Below are 20,035 nucleotides of genomic sequence, written 5' to 3'. Positions count from 1 at the left end.
CTGGAGGAGAAGATTGGGGCTGTAATTGACTTTAAAACTTCTAAAACTTCTAAAATTTATAAAACAGGCACTCGCCTGGCCCATCGCGAAGGTCCCTAGTTCCTCCTACACAAGCACTGCGACTGCATCCAGAGCCGCTTTCGATGACGGCGCTCTGAGGTTCTCCGGTTCTGCACACCTGCTCCTCGGATTCCCAGCACCAGCTGGGGCTTCCCACATCCCCACCCCCACCCCAAATCCAACAAGGATTCCTGAAGCGCAGGTGCTTGGGGTCAGCCTGCCCCTCCGCAGAGGGTCTTCAGGAAAGGCATTTCGTGGGCAATCGGGGACTGGGGAAGGATCCCTCGCGCAGGGAGTGGGCTACGGGGGCGGGAAGTGAGGGCAGGCGCGCCGGGATCTGGGGGCCCCTCCCCGCTGTTGGGCAGCCAGGTCGGAGCTGGGGCGTGACAGTGAATGCTCCGCCACCACTGCCACCTACCCGCGGCAGCAATAAGAGAAGTCCAAGGCGGCTTCCTCCCTCCCTTGCCCAGAGGGGCCGGCTGGCAGAGGCGGGCAGCACCCAGCTTCTCAACCACGCTGACACACCTGGCTGCAGGAGCCCCTGCTAGCTTGCCCAGGCCAGCCAGAAACAGGTTCCTTTGGCACCAGGTAGGTGGCCCAGACAGGTGGGGGCTGGGAGGGGCGGGGAAGGGGCGGGCAAGGCGGGTGGGAACTTAGACCAGCTGTGGAAGTTCAAGGCTGTGGGGACCCTAGCCCAAAAAGCGCCAGGGCGGCATAAGGGCAGAAAACTGGAGGTCTAACGTGAAGCAAGACTGAGGGCATCTGGGACTTTAGAGGGGGTCCGGCGGGGTAACAGGAGGGCCCCTGCAAGGCGAGATTGGTAGGATCTGGAAAGTGGGGTGACTGGGGAGGAACTAAGGGGATCCTGAAAGGGAGCATTTAGAAAGCAGCTGGGAGGATCAAGCGTGGGCACTTGCGGGAAGCAGGTGCGGGAGCATTTTCTGAGCGAGTGGATTGAGGATACAATTCCGGGGGCCCAGGGAGTCCCCCAGTCCCGCATTGGCAGAGACAGGGGATCAAGCTTAGCCAGCAGGGCCAGGGAGGCCGCCCGGGGCAGCTGGACCCCAAAGCGGTCCCGCACCGCACTGGAGGGGCTTCCTGGGGAAGTCCCCGCCCTCAGCAGGGCCGGGCCTCGCCGGGCGTCCGCAGCTCGCCCACGGTGAACGTCTCACTCCGCATTCCCCGGGATCCGGGAATTGCTGGCCGCCCCGACGGAAATCCTGCCTTTGACCGTGGAGGCGTGGAGGGGCTGTGTCCATGGCAACCAGAGGGCGGAGAGGCGAGCTGGGCTCTGGCTGCTGCTGGGCTCCTCGCGGCGGGCAGGCCGGCGCAGACCCCAGGCTGTTGGCTTTCGCCTTTGCCAGTTTGGGTTCTTTTGGGTGGACGGCAGGACAGAAGGAGGAAGCGGTGATGCTCCATGTTCCAGGGTTCTGTAGCCTCACAGATGTGGGCTCTTGGTCACACTGGGTCCTCAGTTGCTGTGTTCTCTGGGCCTCCTTCTTCCTGTCCTAGCTGTGGAAATAAAGCATACTGAATAAACCTGCCTGCCCCAGACCTAAAGAGTGAGCTTTGCTGAGGGTCCTGAAGAGGCTAAAGGACTCTATCCTTTACCTTCTTAAAAACTTGGAGGGGCCTGAAAGCCTACTGCCTGGACCTTGGGGGGCCAGGCACACAGCAGGTGTCTAATAAATGGATGCCTGTAGCACTCTTGAGGACCCATACCAGGGAGGTCAGTAGGACTGAGGTCTGTCCTCCCTGCCCCTGGGTGCCACACCCAGGTAGCGTAGCCACCATCCAGGCCAGCAGTCCCTCAGGAATTGTTGGGCCCAGGCCTCTTTCTGCCTGTGTCGGTGAAGGGAAAGCAGGCTGCTGATTCCCATTCCCCAGATGGGAAGATGGAGGTTTGGCAGCTGATGATCAGCAGGACCAATAGCCAGGACTAACAGTCCAGGGCATCTGGGCTGCAAGACCTGAGCACCTCCCCTCATCCCTGCCACATTTCTTAGCATCCCCCAGCCCTACCCAGGGAGGAGGAAGAGGTACATGAAGGAGGAGGATGTGGGGTTCCTGGGCTCCACCGCCAGCTCCTGCACCCACAGAGGGCGCGAAGCTGTAAGTGAGGGTGTGACAGTGTGTGCATGTGGCTGGGGCGTTTAGTAAATGTGCATGAGCCTGGGAGAGTCCTTGTGAGACAGGGCTTGTGCTGCACCCCTGAGGCTGCTATGACAAAGGAAATGGCCCAAGCTTGGGAGGCCCTTGTGCACACAGCAGGCTGAGCTGCCCAAGGTGGGAGAGGACGGGGACACCCCCCATCCAAGGCCAGGGAGGGGATTTCCTGCCTGCCACATTGTGGAAGCCAGACTCCTAAGCCCTGAGCTCCTCTCTGGATAGTGCCTGGAGCCTAGCTCCTGAAAACCCTGTTGCCCAGGCTGGATGACACAGGGCACCGTGTGTTAGATTTCTGGTGGAGGAGGTCCTGCACAGGTAGGAAACCATTTTCCTGGGGGAGTTTCCTGAGTCAGTATCCTCAGGAGCCAGCTTGAGCTAGATAGGCCACCTGCTCACCCCCACCCTGCCACTGCAGACACCCCCACCTTCCCATCGTGAGGAGAGACAAAGTAGACTGCACCTGCTTGCCCCAGGTTGGGTCAGAATCAGGCCTAAAGAGTGAGCTTTGCTGAGGGTCCTGAAGAGGCTAAAGGACTCTATCCTTTACCTTCTCAAAAACTTGGAGGGGCCTGAAAGCCTACTGCCTGGACCTTGGGGGCCAGGCACACAGCAGGTGTCTAATAAATGGATGCCTGTAGCACTCTTGAAGACCCATACCAGGGAGGTCAGTAGGACTGAGGTCTGTCCTCCCTGCTCCTGGGTGCCATACCCAGGTAGCGTAGCCACCATCCAGGCCAGCAGTCCCTCAGGAATTGTTGGGCCCAGGCCTCTTTCTGCCTGTGTCGGTGAAGGGAAAACAGGCTGCTGATTCCCATTCCCCCAGGGGACAGCAGAGGCTTCTGGGGATGTGTTCTTGGTCCCTGGGGGGTCAAGACAGGACAATGTGAGAAGTGGGCGTATGGTTCACCCTGGGCAGACTTCAGTGGGTGCAGGGATGGAGATGCCCACAGCTAGGAGCTCTGGGAGTGGGGACATAGTGATGCTGGGTTTACCTGCTTGACCTCACAGACTTTCAACTGTGCGCCCCCCAATTCCATGCCCTGCCTTGCCTCTGCCCAACAGAGCCCCGAGTAGAAGCCGGAACTCTTGCAGGACAGTGGTTTCCGGCCACTGCCTAGAGTCCAGTTCCCTCTTGGTGAAATCCCCCACGCAAGGCTGGGGCCAGCTCAGCCCTCTCAGCTCTCCTGGGAACTTCTCTTTTCTGTCTGCTCTGTCCAGTTCTGCCCCCTCGGCCTTTTCCCCACTGCACTGCAGGGCCTTCCTCAAGTGAAAAGGAGAGAAGTGAAAAGTTGGCTGAGCACCCTCTGGGGGCTTGTGTGGAGATTTGTCTCCCTGTGTGATACGTAGCCCCAGCTACAGCTGGGGGGGATGGTGGCAGGTTGTGGGGGTTGGGACAGGATTTCAGCCCCAGTCGGCTTCTAGATCATGCAGGCTGGGGGTAGAGGGTCCCCAAAACATCCTGTTTCTACCTCAAAGCTCTGATGTGGCATTTGGAAGTATGGGTTTCCAGAAAGGATGGATGGGATCTGGGACTCCCTAGTCCAGAAGTGGGGGGCCATGGCGGGGCAGGGGAACTGCCTGGTGTGTCCATTGGTCAGCGGCCCGGTAGAGAGTCAGCATTTGGCAGCTGAGGCCAGCACAATCTGCTCAGGCTTCTCTAGCTCTGAAGTCCCTGTTGGGCTGTGTGACCTTGGGCACATTGCTTCCCCATCACACACAAACAGGTTGCAGCAAGGTGGGGGGGTTGGATGAGTGTGAACTGGCCCCTGGGGGCAGTCCTAGCTTTGCTACCTGTGGATGTCAATGTCACGGGGTCACCACATGCCTGGCAAGAGCCTCACATCATTGAACCCTGATGGCAGCTCTGCAGAGCTCTGCAGACAGTATGGTTCTGCCCCTCCTCCAAAGTCACACAGCTCCTGCTGAGCAGATTTGTGGGGGTGGAAGGGAGGGCTGTCCAGGGGCATCTGCTGGAGGTGGGAGCAGCAGGGTCCAAGGGCAAGACTGCTGTTCTGATGCCCATAACAGGATGTTGCCCCTGACAGGGCTTTGGCAATCGGATGCATTGGTTCCTACCAATCAGACGTCCAAGAGGCAAATTTGGCAGCTGGCATTGGGGCGCAGTGGGTTAGCCTCTGCTGACTTATGATGCTGACATGCCAAAATCAGAACACGGGGGTGCTGCTCCGCTTCAGAACCAGCTCCCTGCTAAGTGCCAAGAACGTCGCAGAGAATGGCCCAAGTGCCTGGGCTTCTGCACCCACCTAGATGGAGTTTCTGGCTCTTGGCCTCAGCCCCGGGCAGCCCTGCCTGTTTGTGGACATTGGGGCATGAACCAGCCAATGGGAGATCTCTCTGTTTCTAACCCTTCTCTCTTTCTATCGCTCTCCTTTCATAAATGAACACATATTTGAAAATAAGAGCCACGTTTGTCCGACAGCCCAGGTCCCAGCAGGGTCTGGCAATGCTGTGGCCACCGTGGGCTGCTGTTTGGTGTTAGCAGGCTGCAAAACCTGGTGCTGGAAAAAGAAAGACAGGTGTGGCTTCACATTTGGTGATCAGCTGAGAGATGCTGGAAGGAGGATTGAGCGTGAAGCACACAGCAAGTATTCGTTCAGACACACATTGTTACTCCTCGTGGGACAGTCAGGAGCAGTGCTTGGAGCAGGCTGTGGAGCTGGCTCCATGGGCGTCGTGTTGTTCTTCTGTCGCTCACCTGGCTGTTGGCATCTCCATGCCTCAGTGGCCACATCAAAAGGACAAGAGTTGATCACAAGACCTGCCTTTGAAGGGTCCCAAATGGTGCCACACGTGGGGACTGCTTGGCACAATGCCAGCTGCAGTGTGATTGTTTCATAAACTAGCACACACACGATGGATCTGTTTTGCAACCCAGACTTGGAGGAGGTCACATTCCTCCCCATATAATGGGAGGCACAGGTGTGCGTGCAGCCAGAGTGGGGGCTGGGAGGGTGACATGTGGCATCCTGGGGACCATGGTCATGCAGAGCCCTGAACGGAGGGCACTCGGCTGCTCCCTGGCCCTCACTGCCTTTGTGTCTAGTTCTCTGCCTGCCTCCTCCTTGCTTCTATTTGCCTTTTTCCTCTGCCTCTTCCCATGTCTCCCTGGCACTCCTTCTCTTCACCTTGCATTTCTGTAGCTCTCTCTCTCTCTCTCTCTCTTTCATTGTCCCTTCCTGGCAGTGATATAGTCAGCAGAGCCAACTTGTGCTGGCTCAGGCTGGTTCCGCTTCTCTCCTCCCAAGCCGGCATTCGGGGCGTCACTCTGTAAGCTTTAAATCAGCCACCAGAGGAACGGTGCCCCCCGGGTGCCAGTGGGTGCTGCAGCCCAGCATTTCCTTGCGAGAGGCAGACTGCAGCATGCTGCTCTGCTCTCCCTCTGCCTGTCTGTATGTCTCGCAGGCTAGCTCAGTCTCTTTATTTTTCTCTCTCCCTTTCTTTTTAAAATATGAAATATGCTGTCCAAAGGGTCACTCTCCAAACACCCCCAGCAACCAGGAGCCAAGAACCTCACGCAGGTGGCAGGGACACAATCCCCCAAGCTTTCATCCCCTGCTGATGCCCAGGGTGCGCACCAGCAGGAGCCCAGGCCCCCTGATGTGGGGAGGTAGGCACCAAGGTGAGTCTTAGCCCCTAGACCAGATGCCCACACTCCTACTCCCACCTCTTCTATGTCCTCATGTCTTATTTCTCTTCTGACAAAGCCACGGGAGCCAGGACACCTTCAGTGCGGCTCCCTGTGTTGGGCCAAGTGGACCCCAGGACACCATCTGCTCCCCTCCACCCTCAGCATCCAGGTCCTCAGAGAGCCCGGCCCAGCTAGGGCTTCAGGCCGCATCAAGCATGGCAGTCATAAAGCCCCGAGCATGGCGGCCTCTGCTTGCCGCCCACACTGACGGCCCTGCCAGGGTTCTCCTGGCCCACAGAGCTTTCAGCCTCCTTGCCTGGGGCAGACAATCTGCCACCAGCACTTCAGAACAGGCCAGGGACAAGGCAGGGCTGACGCGACCGACCCACTGCGACACTGGGCACGCAGCTGTTGTTAGAAGTGACAGCAGTGTGTCTACGTGTGAAGACGTGCACAACCCTGGAGGGCAGAACCCTATGCGGCTCTGAGTCCCAGCGGGACACTGCGCCACTGACACAAGGCAGAAAAGAGCGGCTGAGAGCCAGCACCCAGTCAGGATACACCCTCTGTGTAGTGCAGGGCAAATTAGAACTTTCCAGGGGTCTCTGTGGTCTCATCATCAAACCCAGGAGCCCAAGTTTGCCCAGAGTGCCTTAGGTGGAGGGCTCTAGCCAGCGCCTGACTGGTCCTGTGCGTCCTGGTCCGTGCCTGCAGATCTTTGGAGAGGTCACATGTGTGCAAGGTGGATGGGCCTGGAGGTGAGCATCTGTGGGGAGCGTGACCACAGCACCAAGGCAAAGGAGCCACGGGTCTCCCGAAGAGGCTGTGGGCTGCCGGGGACGTGGGTTAGAAGTGCTGTGTGGATCTGGGGAGCCTGGGAACTGAGAGTGGTGGTACAAATGTGAGTTTTCTTGCAAGGCTTTACTTCTTATCCAGGAACCCTTTTGCACATCAGCCCCAGCCTGGCTTCTCTCACAGCCCTGGCCCTTCCCTTCCACGCCCCCTCTGTCCTCTCTCTTCACCATCACTGACCCTGCACCTGCCTGGGGCCCCATGCTTCACCCAAGGGGAGGGGTCCTAGGCAGAAGATGTCAGCCTGGGCCCAGCGACAGTGGCTATTTTCAGGCAGGTCTCTCACCGCAGCCTGCTTCGCTGTTGACCACATGGGTGTCACCCCACCCCCCACAACACACACGGGAGCACAGTGACAGCGGAGGGTGACAAGGCCAGTGGGGCCTGGGTGGTGGAGAGCAAGGCAATGAGGAGACAGAATCTTTGACCAGGAAACTGGGCCCAATAGATCCAGGAAGGCTTCTTGGAAGAGGTGAGTGGTGCTCACAGGAAGGGCAGGCCACACAGAGAGGAACAGAATGATACCAAGGGGACTACCTGGAAGTCCAGAGGGAGAACCTGGGAGTTCCTTTAACCAGGACCTTCAGGCCCCTTGGGGAAAATCGGAGTTCACTGGGCGGGCCCCACCCTAGCGCTGCATTCCTGCCACTGCTTAGGAAACCCAGCCCTGCTGGTGGCTAGTTCCTCTCTGAGTGGTGCAATGGCAGTGGCTATGTGGGGGTGGGGATCCTTTGCTCAATGACCTCCCCACACTGGTGCTCAAGGCGATTCAGCTACAGGAGGAGGCCTGGATCACAGCTGGTTGGGGGCTGCCCCAGGGGCACTGGCAGCCCCAGCTTCTGACTCTCCTCTACGTGAGGATGGAATAGGGCTTTGCAGGTGGGTGCCCAGCTTACCTGCTCCACCAGAAGCCACCCAGGGGCACACACAGCCCAGGCAGGGTGAGGCAGGGCTGGGAGAGGGACTGGGGTTTGTGAGATGGTGATTGGGGTCCCTGGGGAACGAGCCAGACTGGGGCAGGGAAGGGGAGATCCACCTAGAGATGGCCCAACCCAGCAAGCTGAGAGCACTCGTGTGGGTCCACTGTGCTGCGAGGGAGGCGTACCTGTGTGTGTGGCCAGATATGAGTCCATGGACACATGCACACGTGTGCATAGATGGATATGTTAGTGTGTGGACTATATGTTGCTAAGCTCACGCTTATACCCACGTATGTTGGTGAAAGTGTGGGGTTTGGGGGTGCTGGCCTGCAGGGGAGGGTTGAGTGCTATTTCAGCGCGGTAACAGAAGTCACGCTAGGGCCCAACCCGGCTGTCCGACTTCCCTCCAGGGCAGAAGCCAGGCCGGGTCATCCTCCACCGTGTCCCCTTGCCTCCCTGCAGGTCCCCAATCCCTCCAAGCACCATGGTACAGCCACGCTGACGCAGAAGTAGGGGCCTCAAGGGTGAGTAGTCGGTGGGGAGGGGAGGACTAGGGACTTTGGGGATCAGGAAACAGAGTGGCCTTGCTGAGCCCCACACCTCCTCCTAGCCCCCACTCCTCCAAGGGCCCTGTTGCTAGGTAACGGATGGGGGAGCCAGAAAGAGGCAGCTGGATAGGCCCAAGGCTGGACCGATGACAGGAAATGGTCTTGATCCCCCTCTGCAGGGAACCTCCAGGTGCTGGCACGCACTCCCGCTCACACACGGTCCATGTGCTATCACCATGGAGCTGTGCACCCGGTCACAGACACATAGACACAGCTCTGGCTTCTCACACAGACCTGCATGCACACACACACACACACACACAAAGGCACACTGTACAGATGTGCACATACACAGGTACACTGTACAATCACATTGATGCAGACTTGCATACACTCAGCCAAGCAGGAGCAGAGATGGGTATTCACACACACACACACACACAAAGGCACGCATGTGTGCAGACTAGCATCCTAAGAGACACACGGACCCAAACGCCCCGAGGGAGTCACAGGAACACAGCCTATCGCAGCCATGGGAGGCAAAGAGCTGAAATGACCGCAGCAACATCCTGATGTCGAAAGGCGGGCTGTTGCTGTGGGCTGGAGCCCGGCTGCAGGAGCGGGCAGCGGCCACTGAGAGGCGGACCCAGGGGGCTGGGGAGAGGGCCTGTGCCACCTTCTCAATTCACAACAGGGGACCAGCAACCCAGGTCGGGCTGTGTGTCTGTGCGAGGACGTGTGCAGGTGTGTGTATGTGCGCCTGTGTGTGCAGGTGCGTCTGGAGCACCCTAGCAAGGACCCTGTGGTGAGGTGTGCCCTCTCAACCTGTGCAGCAGGGCACCTGGAATGGGCTGTTTGTTCTGCAAGAAGCTGGAACGGGGGTCCAAGGAGGATGATGGCCTGGAAGGGAACTTCAGGGCCTCTGGGGCTGCTAACCGCTACGGCCCCGACCCCACACAGGGCCGGCCGGCCTCCTCTTTCACCCACATCCCCAACTACAACAGCTTCTCCCCTCAGCCAACCAGTCACACCTTCCTTGGAGCTAGCAATGTCAAGGGCATCTCAGGTGAGTGGCGGAGGTGGTGGTTGGGGAGCCGGGAACAGGTGCTGCCTGAACCTTGGCAGAGATTGGGAGGTTGGGGAGGGGAGACATGGACTTGACCCCAGGAGAGCAGCCCTGTTTCCAGGACTGCATTGGCTGGCCATGTGGGGGCCTTCCAGGGAGTGGATCCAGCTCCTCCCCCAATCTTAGCGGGACCTGGTGGCACAGAGCCCCCTGACCTTGGCCACTTGGGTGCATAATCCAATTAGGAGATCTTCTTGATGGGGGTGGAGGAATGAACAATATGGCACCCCAGGGTGGGCAAAGGAGTAGGGGCAGAGATGCACAGGGCATTGGCAGCCACAGTGCTCAGCCCTGAGCCTGGCTGGACAGTGGACTTCTGGGAAGTATGGCCCCTTCAGGGCTGCTGGCTTGTGCCCCGCTTGGCTCAGCGGTCCCTGCCCTGCAGGCAGTGGGGTGACCCTGTTCATCGCCCTATACGACTATGAGGCCCGCACAGAAGATGACCTCACCTTCACCAAGGGCGAGAAGTTCCACATCCTGAACAACACGTAAGTGACCCAGCTCAGCTCAGACCCTGCTCTGAAGTCTTTTTTTTTTTCAAGATTTATTTTGTTTTGATTGGAAAGTCAGATATATAGAGAGGAGAGACAGAGAGGAAGATCTTCTATCCAATGATTCACTACTCAAGCGGCCGCAACAGCCGGAGCTGCGCTGGTCGGAAGCCAGGAGCCAGGAGCCTCCGCCGGGTTTCCCATGCGAATATAGTGTCTCAAGGCTTTAGGCTGTCCTCGACTGCTTTCCTAAGGCACAAGCAGGGAGCTGGATAGGAAGCAGGGCCTGCCAGGATTAGAACTGGTGCCCAGATGGGATCCCAATGTGTACAGGGCAAGGACTTTAGCCACTAGACCATCATGCTGAGCTCCCTGATCTGAAGTCTTACCCTATCTCTGCCTTCTGAGAACTGTCGCCTGGCTGGCCATATAACCCCCAAGTGATAGCTGTGCTAAGGGGTGGAGGGACCCTGAGGAACAAGAAGCACAGAGAGAAAAAACACACCACCAAACAGGTTGCCCAGGGTGGTGATTAGAGCAGGCTTCCTGGGGGAGGTGATTTTTAAGTTGAGTCTATAAAAATGAAAACTAGCAAAGGAGAAGATGAGCAAAGAGGATGAGAGTGAGAAGCCACCAAGTGGTTTGTCAGGTCCAGATGAATGATGAAGGATCAAGTGTGGAGTAGAGAGTGCAGAGGCTGGGCAGCCGGTGGCAGTGGAGTCTGCGAGGCTTGTTCACGAAGGCTTGCTTTCCAAAAGGGAAAAAGAATTCGTCAATAAGTTCATGGAAAATCTGTATTATGAAAAGAAATGAATTTTAAATATGTTTGCAACAACATGAACTCATCCTTTCTATGCTCTCTTTTTAAAAAAAAAAAAGACTCTTTTAAATAAATTGTCACGTGAAAAGCATATTTATAGAGAGACAGAGAGAGATATCTTCTGTCCACCGGTTCACCTCCCAAAATGGCCACAATGGCTAAAACTGAGTCACTCTGAAGCCAGGAACCAGGAGCCAGGAGCTTCTTCTGGGTCTCCCATGTGGTACAGGATCCCAAGACTTTGGACCATCCTTTGCTGCTTTCCCAGGCCACAAGCAGGGAGCTGGATTGAAAGTGGAATAGGGGGATGCGAACCAGAGCCCTTTTGGAATGCCAGTGCTGCAAGATAGAAGATTAACTTGTTGAGTCATCGCACCAGCCTATATATTCTCTTGTAAAATATTTATTTGAAATGGCCCAGTGCAGTAGTCTAGCGGCTAAAGTCCTCACCTTGTACATGCTGGGATCCCATATGGGTGCCAGTTCTAATCCCTTGGCCCTGCTTGTGGCCTGGGGAAGCAATCAAGACAGTCCAAAGCCTTGGGCCCCTGCACCCATGTGGGAGACCCAGAGGAAGCTCCTGGCTCCTGGCCTCAGATTGGTTCAGCTCTGGCTGTTGTGGCTGGTTGGGGAGTGAATTGGGATGGAAGATCTTCCTCTCTATCTCCCCTCCTCTCTGTATGTCTGAATTTCCAATAGAAATAAAATAAATCTTTTAAAATATATTTATTTCAACGACAAGTTAGAGAGATGGAGACTGAGAAAGAGAGAGATTGAAACTCTTCTGCTCATGCCCCAAATGGCTCCAACAGCAAGGGCTGGGCCGGCCAAGACCAAGAGTCAGCAGCTATATCTGGGTCTCCTATGTGGGTGCAGGAACCCAAAAACTTGAGTCATCCTGTGCTGCTTTCCCAGGTACATAAACAGAGCTGGATCAGAAGTGGAGCAGCCAGGACTTGAACCTGCGCTTATATGGGATAAGGGCATTGCAGGCAACAGCTTAACCCATTGTGCCACAACAGTAACGCCTGAACTTATCTTTTAATTTCATGTTTTCTTTAAACTTTAAAATTTATGTATTTATTTATTTACAGTCAGGGACAGAGCTGATACACTCTCTCTTTAACATTTCTTTTCCATAGAGTATACATACTGAGAAGTGTTCAGATCAGCGAGTTTCTTTTGTGATCTGGTCACCCTTCTAACCAACATGGTTCACTTTCCAAATGCCTGGAACAGGAGGAGCGGGGCCAACCCCAAGTCAGAAACCTGGAACCCAATACAGATGGGCCCCATGGGCAACGGCAGGGACTGCAGCACTCAGCTTTCCTGGCCACCTGCCTTCCAAGGTCCCAGTGAGCAGGAAGCTGGGCTGGCGCCAGGGCCCGGATGAAGGCACTCTGATGTGCACTGTGGGCATCCCAGTCAGCGTGTTACCTCCTGGGCCGACACACACACCCCTTGGTGTGTCCTTGAACTCTCCTTATGTGGAGCCCTTGGCAGGCTTTCAGTGGGGAAACAACATCCTCTGCTCTTTGCCATCTCCCTAAGCCCCAGGAGACCCGTGTTTTCCCACTCTCTTCTTCTGTGGGCAGAGCAGACCAAAGTCCCTGCTTAGGGAGAGGAAGGGGTGTATGTGTATCCCAGGGGAGGGGACAGCTGGGCAGTCTCCAGCAAGCCTTTTTATGGCCCTATGTGGCCCTTGAGGTGTCACAGGGGCATGTGTGTGTGTGTATGTGTGTGTGTGTGCATACACGCATGCAAACGCATCTGACATGCCCTGTTCTGTGCCTGCAGCGAGGGTGACTGGTGGGAGGCTCGGTCTCTGAGCTCCGGACAAACTGGCTACATCCCCAGCAACTATGTGGCCCCCGTGGATTCCATCCAAGCTGAGGAGTGAGTGTGGGCTGGGGCAAGGTCAGCTCTCCGGGTGACACCCTTGGGGCTAGATGGTAAGGCTACCTCTGGGCCAAGTGCTTGTGTGGGCCCGAGCCTGGCTCTTTGTTTCTGACTCTCGCAGGTCGTGCAGGGAATGGTGGGGAATGGTTGTAAATGATGGGGACAGGGCACAGGGGTACATGAGTCGGTGGCACCCACACTACAGCGCTGTACCCAGGGCACAGATGGGGTACATTCTGGGTAGCAGCAGAATCCAAAGCTCCTGGCGTCTCCTTTATCCTCCTTATAAAGGAGGCAGCTGGGTCAAGGAGGAGGTCAGTCCCCTGCCCACATTCCCAAGGCTCGGGAGTGACTGGGCCGGAACGTGACCTTGTACAGTCTGGCTGCACTTGCTGGGCCATACAAGTGCTGACAACGGTGAAGGGCCTTTACAACATTGCCAACTGCCAATACACGCAAAGAAGCATATCTCAGGGTTAAGCATGGTCCTGCCACTCACGGAGCCCCTTACCTCGGTTTGTTATTAAATTCCCACAATATGGTCACTGAGATGGCTATGATTCCCATTTCACAGATGAGGAAACTGAGGCCTTCCCACATCCTGCACATCTGGGGAATGAGAATTCAGGAGATGTTGTAGGAACTTGGTGGCTGATGGGCTGTTGGATACAGGGAGTGAGAGGACCCAAGGGGGACTCAGAATCTTCCTTGCCAGCTGGGTGGGTGGTGGTGCCATTCACTCGGGGTGAAGGGTGAGGAGATGAACTCAGGGGTCGGAGGCTTGTTGGGACTGGGCTGAGGCTCCTGGAGCCCTGGTTGTGTTGTGCGTGTTATGCATGGGAGTCACCCGTCCAGCCAGGACCAAGTCAGGCCCCTGAGTTAACCCAAAGGAAGAGACAGTGTCCCTCACTGTCACTAAGATGCCTGCTTGTCGCTGGCATGCCCAGGCTGCAGTGGAAGCCAGAGCGAGGCTGCCAGTACAGGCTGCCTGGGAGGCAGGAGGGAGGAGAGGGAGGGAGAGGCTGGCTTGAACCCAGCTCTGAAGAGCGTGGCCTAAAAGCAGCCAGTAGAAGGGGAGAAACACAAGGCCAGGCCCATCAGACCTCTTGGACAAACAGGAGAGGCAGTGGGGGTGAACCTGGTGAGAAATGGGGATGAGATGGGGTGAGGGTGCAGGCTGGACAGAGTCCAGCGGGAGAGGACGGTGAAGAAGTGGAGACACAGGTTAGAAGCTTCGGGGGGGAAGGGATGGCAGAATGTGGGTTACAAGGTCTGACTGGACAGAGCAGGACAGGTGGGCGCCTTCAGGCAGGGTTCAGGCTTTTTGTGTCCCGCTTGGGGTGATGGGTGGGAGGCAGCACCTGCAGCTCGGGGACGCTGGGCGCGGTGGTGTGGTTAAGTGACTATCATGGTCAGGAGCACAAACCCAGAGCAGGCGCTGGGTTCCTATTCTGAGCTCCGTGGCCACGAGCAAGCTGCTTGGCCACTGGGGAGCGTGATTTCCTCTTGCATCTGCTGAGGGGTAACAATAGCCCCCCATTTCAACTGTGGTTCTGAGAGGTGAATGGACACATGCAGTAAGGGCTGTTATTCTTAACATTGCTTATTAAGGAAACCGCTGACATAGGAGAAGTGGCTGGGGGCAGGGCCATGAGGAAACCTGGGCATGCGTGTCCTGTCTACACCCTGCCCCCACCTGTCTGAACTCCCGGACATGAGACTAACTGCCTATGCCTTCTCCTGCTCCCCTAGTACTCGGCCTAGTACCCAGGTGTGGGCTGAGGGACCATCCCAGACTTCGTGGAAATTTCCACCTCCTTTGAAAAACTATGCTCCTTCTAATTCATCCCAAGATGACCACAGGCCAATTTTGTCATCCCAACACATCTGAGTCTCCTCCGACACTGTGGGGCCGTCAGACTGTGACTACACGCTGGCACAGCTGGTTTATGGCTACAGTGTCCCGCCAGAAAGGGTCATCAGCAAAGAGCAGGAGTGCTGAGGACACTCCGAGGGGCATACTGGGATGCAGGACACCTAAGAGAGTGGAGGAGAAGCAGCCATCGGAGGAGAAGCATCAGGGAGAGACTGCTGTTCCACAAGCCAGCAAGGAAAGGGGCTGGGGACGGATCTGCAGGACTGCTGGGGTCATGGGTCAAGGGCTCCAGGTGGGGCTCCTCCTCAGCCAGATGCATAGGTGGTCACTTCCCCTCTCTCTGAGTGAGGGGCCCAGATCTCCAGACTGCTGGCTCACTCCCCAGATGCCAGCAACAGCTGCAGCTGGGCCAGGCTTGAGGCAGAAGCCAGGAACTCCAGCCCCTAGTCATGCTCCTGGGTGGCAGGGGCCCAGGGACTTGAACCATCAACTGCTGCCTCCCAGGGTGCATGGGAAGATGGGATTGAGAACCCAGCCAGGATTCAAATCCACATGCTCCAGACTGGCAGCGGGTGGATGCAGGTGTCCCAGCTGGCATCTGAAATGCCACCCCAGTAAGGGGGGGATAGTTAGCCTTCACTGGGCAATTGCAAGGGGCCAAGGGATTGCACAATTCCCACCTCCCTTTCTTGGGGTCCTCACAGCCAGGTGCTAGGCGAGTGTGAGAGCATTGAATGCAGAGTGATCTGAACGGCGCGTTCCTGCCCCTCTCCTGCCCATTTCAACAGGTGGTACTTTGGAAAGATTGGGAGGAAGGATGCTGAGAGGCAGCTGCTGTGCCCGGGTAACCCGCAGGGGACCTTTCTCGTTCGGGAAAGTGAAACCACCAAAGGTAGGCACTGAGCCTTAGGGTGCAGGGCCAGGAGGCCTAGCTATGATGCTGAAGTCAGAGCCAAGCTAGGGTCTGGGCTGGAGAGCTGGAGACCCCCTTCAGGGATGGGGTCTGCCAGAATGAGACTCCCCAGCCTGTGGGGGCTCTTCTGGTTGGTTACCAGACAGGGCCAGCAGATGGATCCATATTGACCCTCTCCCACCCGCAGGCGCCTACTCCCTGTCCATCCGTGACTGGGACCCGAGCCGAGGTGAACATGTGAAACATTATAAGATCCGCAAGTTGGACACGGGCGGCTACTACATCACCACGCGGGTCCAGTTCGACTCAGTGCAGGAGCTGGTGAAGCACTACAGGGGTGAGGATGGGCACCTGTGGCCCCCGGGCCCACCTGCTGACACCCTGGTTCACGTGCAGACATGAGGCATGAGGGGCCATACTCTGGCGAGGCGGGGAAACCGAGTGCTGGGGCTCCAGGTTCAGAATCCCGCCCTGAGGGATTCACCCGGAGACAGAGGCGGGAAGCCCACCATGGCCGAGCAGCGCCCCCTACCTTCAGAGTAGAGAACTGGCCAGTTTCTGGCTTCAAGGCCGGAGTCCCTGGAACATCTGTCACAAAGTCTTGAGCAGTGGTGAAGGCCTTCCATACCCTCGGTTCCCAGGATATGGGGATACCACAGGGCCCTGGGCTCTGGAGAGATGCCGTGCCTGTTGGTGGGGCATAGATGCCAGGGATCAGATGGAGAAAGCAGTGTACTGGCAGGCAGAGGCCACCAGGCTGGGGGTCAGCAGGTGCGGATCAGCACTCTGCCTGTTTCCCATTTGGATTGGTCAGGCAGAGGATATGATGGCATGGAAAGGTATGGGCCTCACATTCATACCTTGGGAATCCCCATCCCACTTCTACCTGGGCCAATACTTTAACCTTTAAGGCCCAGCTCCTGCGTACCAGCCCCCTCATCATCACAAAGATGTTCTGTCCCTCGGGTGGCACACCCTTCCCAGGGCACTCACATGCTCACCAGTTCAGGGACTGGGATGGGGGATGCTCTCCCAGCCTATGCCCTTTTGTTGGGGGGGGTTGGTGTTCCAGAGCAGGCTGCAGGGGGATGAGATGTGGGGGTGTGGTCCTGGTCCGACTTCCATGCCCCTCCCCTGCAGAAGTGAATGATGGGCTGTGCCAGCTGCTCACTGTGGCCTGCACCACCATGAAACCCCAGACGCTGGGCCTGGCCAAGGATGCCTGGGAGATCAGCCGTGCCTCCATTGGACTGGAGCGCCGGCTGGGCAGCGGCTGCTTCGGGGACGTGTGGCTGGGTATGGAGTGGAGGTTGGGGGCAGGGTGGGGCAGGGCGGGGAAGGGAGCAGGTTCTGATGAGTGGCGCTGGGGAGGGAACAGGCACGTGGAACGGCACCACCAAAGTAGCTGTGAAGACGCTGAAGCCGGGCACCATGTCGCCAACGGCCTTCCTGGAAGAGGCACAGGTCATGAAACTGCTGCGGCACGACAAGCTGGTGCAGCTGTATGCTGTGGTGTCAGAGGAGCCCATCTACATTGTGACCGAGTACATGTGCCATGGTGAGGGCGCCAGCTAGGCTGGGCACGCAGGCTCCAGGGCATCTTGAGGTGGGGTCTCTGGGAACAGAGCACGCACGGTGATTGGCAAGGGGACCAGTTGTGTGAGCGACTGACCCCTATGGGTGAACTGGGTAGGGTCCTGGGAGTGGGGGCGGAGCCTCGGGCATGGTTGGGGCATGTCAGCTGGAGGGTGGGGCTTGAGTTAAGGAAGCCAGGACTTGTGCTGGGCAGAGCCCACATGGGACATGTCCAGGAGGAGAGAATCCCCAGTTTTGACCCTATTCAGAAGGCCTGGGCTAGGTCCTAAAACGGGTTCTGGCTTCTGGCCCTCAGGTAGCTTGCTGGAGTTCCTCAAAGACCAAGAGGGCCAGGATTTAAAGCTGCCCCAACTGGTGGACATGGCAGCCCAGGTAGCTCTCAGCACCCAGCCTCCCTGCCCGTAGTCCCCTGTGCCCTGGGGATATCCCTTCCCCTCCAGCTCCTACGGGTTATGATCCTGTGATGTCTCATGAGCTCTCGGGTCTTCTCTCACTTTGACTCCCAAGGTGGCTGAGGGCATGGCCTATGTGGAGCGCATGAACTACATCCATCGTGACCTGCGGGCCGCCAACATCCTGGTCGGGGAGCGGCTCGTGTGCAAGATCGCCGACTTTGGCCTGGCCCGCCTTATCACAGATGATGAGTACAACCCCCGGCAAGGTGCCCTGCTCAGCCTGGCCCCCCTCCTCCGCCCCCATGCCTTAGTTTCCCAGGACTCTTCCCCACTCTGGGTCCCCTGGGGCACCCTCATCCCCAGTGTTCCAGTCCCAGCCCACCCACATGCCAGCCTTGTGGCATGGGCAAGCTGTCCCTCTACTGTGAGGGGCCCTTCCATGTGGAAATGGAAAACAGGCAGATGGAGTGGGCTGGCCAGCCACTAGCCCTGGGCCGGGCTCTGCAGTGAAGAGCAGCAGTAGGAGTTCTAGCCACCGAGCTGAGCTCCGAACCCAGGTCCCCAGCCGGCCGGCCGTATGACCCTGTGACTCCTGTGACCCTAATGAGTCACCTACCTGCTGTTCCTTATCCACTGCCCTGGGCTCCTGGGCGTATTGATGCACATCTGTCACTGCCAACAATGTGGGCACGCGAGGGCTGCAGCTCTCACAGTAGGGCTGCAGTGTGGGCAATGTGTCCCCTCCCCATATGAGGTGCCCCAGTGCGTCCCAGATGGAGCCTATGTATTCAGGACCCCCAAGCTCTCCTCTCCCTCTACCTCCTAAATTTAATTATTTAAAAGACAGATTGACAGAGAGAGCTGTACCATCCTCTGGTTTGCTCCACAAATGCTCACAAAACCCCAGGGCTGGCTCAGGCTAAAACCGGGAAGCCTACACTTCCTCTAGGTCTCCCACGGGGGTGGCAAGGGCCCCAGCACTTGAGCCTCCCAGGTGGACATTAGTGTGCCACCTTCATTGACTTCCCCTTCTCCTGCGATCTCTCCAGGAACCAAGTTCCCCATCAAGTGGACGGCACCAGAGGCCGCACTGTTTGGCAGATTCACCATCAAGTCAGACGTGTGGTCCTTTGGGATTCTGCTCACAGAGCTCATCTGCAAGGGCCGAGTCCCCTACCCAGGTGAGCAGAAGGGAAGCACTTCCTTCCAGCTGCCAGCACACACACACGTTGGAGGGAGTGACCCTGCTGACTGATGGGGTCCTCCTTTGCAGGTATGAATAATCGGGAAGTGCTAGAGCAGGTGGAGCATGGCTACCACATGCCATGCCCTCCGGGCTGCCCCGCATCGCTGTATGAGGTCATGGAGCAGACATGGCGCCTGGAGCCCGAGGAGCGACCCACCTTTGAGTATCTACAGTCCTTCCTGGAAGATTACTTCACCTCCACGGAGCCACAGTACCAGCCTGGGGATCAGACCTAGCCAGTCCCAGGTGCCACCCATCTTGCGGAGATGCCCAGCAGCCCTTGCACAGCCCCGGGACTCTCAACTAGAGCCTCTAGGCTGTGAGCCCCATAAGGTCAGGGTCAGAGGAGGCAGGTGGTCTGACACCTGTCAGGCCATCCTGCTTTACAGATGGGGGCAAGGGGCTCCTGGAACTCAGCCCTCCTCCACTCTGCCCCAGGCGCTGCTTTCCCCCTTCCCACCTGTGTCCCCCACCCCAAGCCTCTCTGTCCCGCCCCCCAACTCAGACCTTGTGTGATTATTTATAGCACTGCAGAACCCCTTCCTAGCCTCCATTCTGCACCTGCCTTCCCACCCTCCTGCTTCCTGTCCTCCTGTTCGTCCTCCCTGTCCTGGGCCCAGGCATTGACCCCCCTGGCTACTGTGTCACGGTCTCTTGGTGTGTGTATGTTGGGGGCGGTTCTGCTGGGTAGAGGTCATGATGGCAGTCCTGCACTAAGGGGGCGGACTGCTGAGGGCTCGCCTCCTCTGAACAGTGTGTGTTCACTGATTGTGTAAATAAGGAAAATGACAATATAAATCTTGAATAGGGGCCTTGAGCATCTCCCGGGTGGCCTCTGGGCAGGACAGTAGTCGGAGAGGTGAGGGGCACAGGTGGAGCTCTGAGGAGCCGATCGGGTGGGTAAGACTGTGCCCAAGCATCTTGCGCATAGGGGACACCCGAAAGTGCCACCGGAGACCAAAGAGGATTAACATGTGCCTTTGCTTTTGATCTGTGGGTGAGGGGCTTACTCCTGCTTTGCCAGGGTTCATACATTTGCCACCCATCTGGGCCCCACCTTCACAGAGGCAGGGCAGCTTTGAGGGTGAGGTAGACACCACAAAATGGAGGAGGCTGGGAGAACTGAGGGCTGCCTGGAGCTGACTAGCTCTCTTTGGGGAAGTTCTGGCCCCAACGGGAGAGATTCTGTGGCAGCTTTGTCACGTGACTGAGGGCTGTGACCAGGGATACAGAACAACCTGCAATACACATGCGCCGGGCACCGCTCCACTTCTGGCTCCCCTTTTAGAAACTCTGGCAGTTAAAGGGCCTCCCTTCTCTGGTTGGAGAGAGCAGGGAAATGTGGGATGTCCCCTGGATCAGAAGGGGAATAGGGCTGGCAATCACTATGCCATTGACAGCATGCCACGGACCTCCACAGGGCCCTTGGCTCACCTGGAGCCACACTTAAGACCTAGATCACTAGCAGGCTGCAG

General features: G+C 57.4%; 1 protein-coding gene across 9 annotated transcripts; it reads left to right on the top strand.

Annotated features, from left to right (window-relative positions):
- The first annotated feature begins 510 nt into the window (after positions 1-510).
- On the top strand, positions 511-19,371 carry FGR (FGR proto-oncogene, Src family tyrosine kinase). 9 transcript variants are annotated; one of them, XM_058677517.1, is made up of 14 exons: positions 532-648; positions 7,495-7,609; positions 8,113-8,174; positions 9,032-9,264; positions 9,710-9,812; positions 12,433-12,531; positions 15,199-15,302; positions 15,511-15,660; positions 16,464-16,619; positions 16,702-16,881; positions 17,215-17,291; positions 17,427-17,580; positions 18,364-18,495; positions 18,588-19,371. In XM_058677517.1, the coding sequence occupies exons 4-14, from the start codon at positions 9,045-9,047 to the stop codon at positions 18,794-18,796; spliced, it is 1,584 nt and encodes a 527-aa protein (XP_058533500.1). In that variant the 5' UTR covers positions 532-648; positions 7,495-7,609; positions 8,113-8,174; positions 9,032-9,044; the 3' UTR covers positions 18,797-19,371. The 9 variants fall into 9 exon arrangements, with proteins under 9 accessions (XP_058533524.1, XP_058533492.1, XP_058533500.1 ...); XM_058677541.1 differs by lacking the exon at positions 7,495-7,609 and having other exon boundaries at positions 511-648; positions 9,035-9,264; XM_058677509.1 differs by lacking the exon at positions 7,495-7,609 and having other exon boundaries at positions 511-648.
- The last annotated feature ends 664 nt before the right edge of the window (positions 19,372-20,035 follow it).

Source organism: Ochotona princeps, chromosome 2, assembly GCF_030435755.1.
Source record: "Ochotona princeps isolate mOchPri1 chromosome 2, mOchPri1.hap1, whole genome shotgun sequence".
NCBI classification, from domain to species: Eukaryota; Metazoa; Chordata; class Mammalia; order Lagomorpha; family Ochotonidae; genus Ochotona; species Ochotona princeps.
The sequence above is the reverse complement of the archived record's forward strand: the minus strand, read 5'-3'. Positions and strand labels throughout refer to the sequence as shown.

Coding starts and splice junctions, on each gene's coding strand:
- FGR (XM_058677541.1), top strand. CDS start 9,045: ATGGGCTGTTTGTTCTGCAAGAAGCTGGAACGGGGGTCCAAGGAGGAT. Junction 16,882..17,214: donor GACCGAGTACATGTGCCATG/GTGAGGGCGCCA, acceptor TCTGGCCCTCAG/GTAGCTTGCTGGAGTTCCTC. Junction 17,292..17,426: donor TGGTGGACATGGCAGCCCAG/GTAGCTCTCAGC, acceptor TTGACTCCCAAG/GTGGCTGAGGGCATGGCCTA.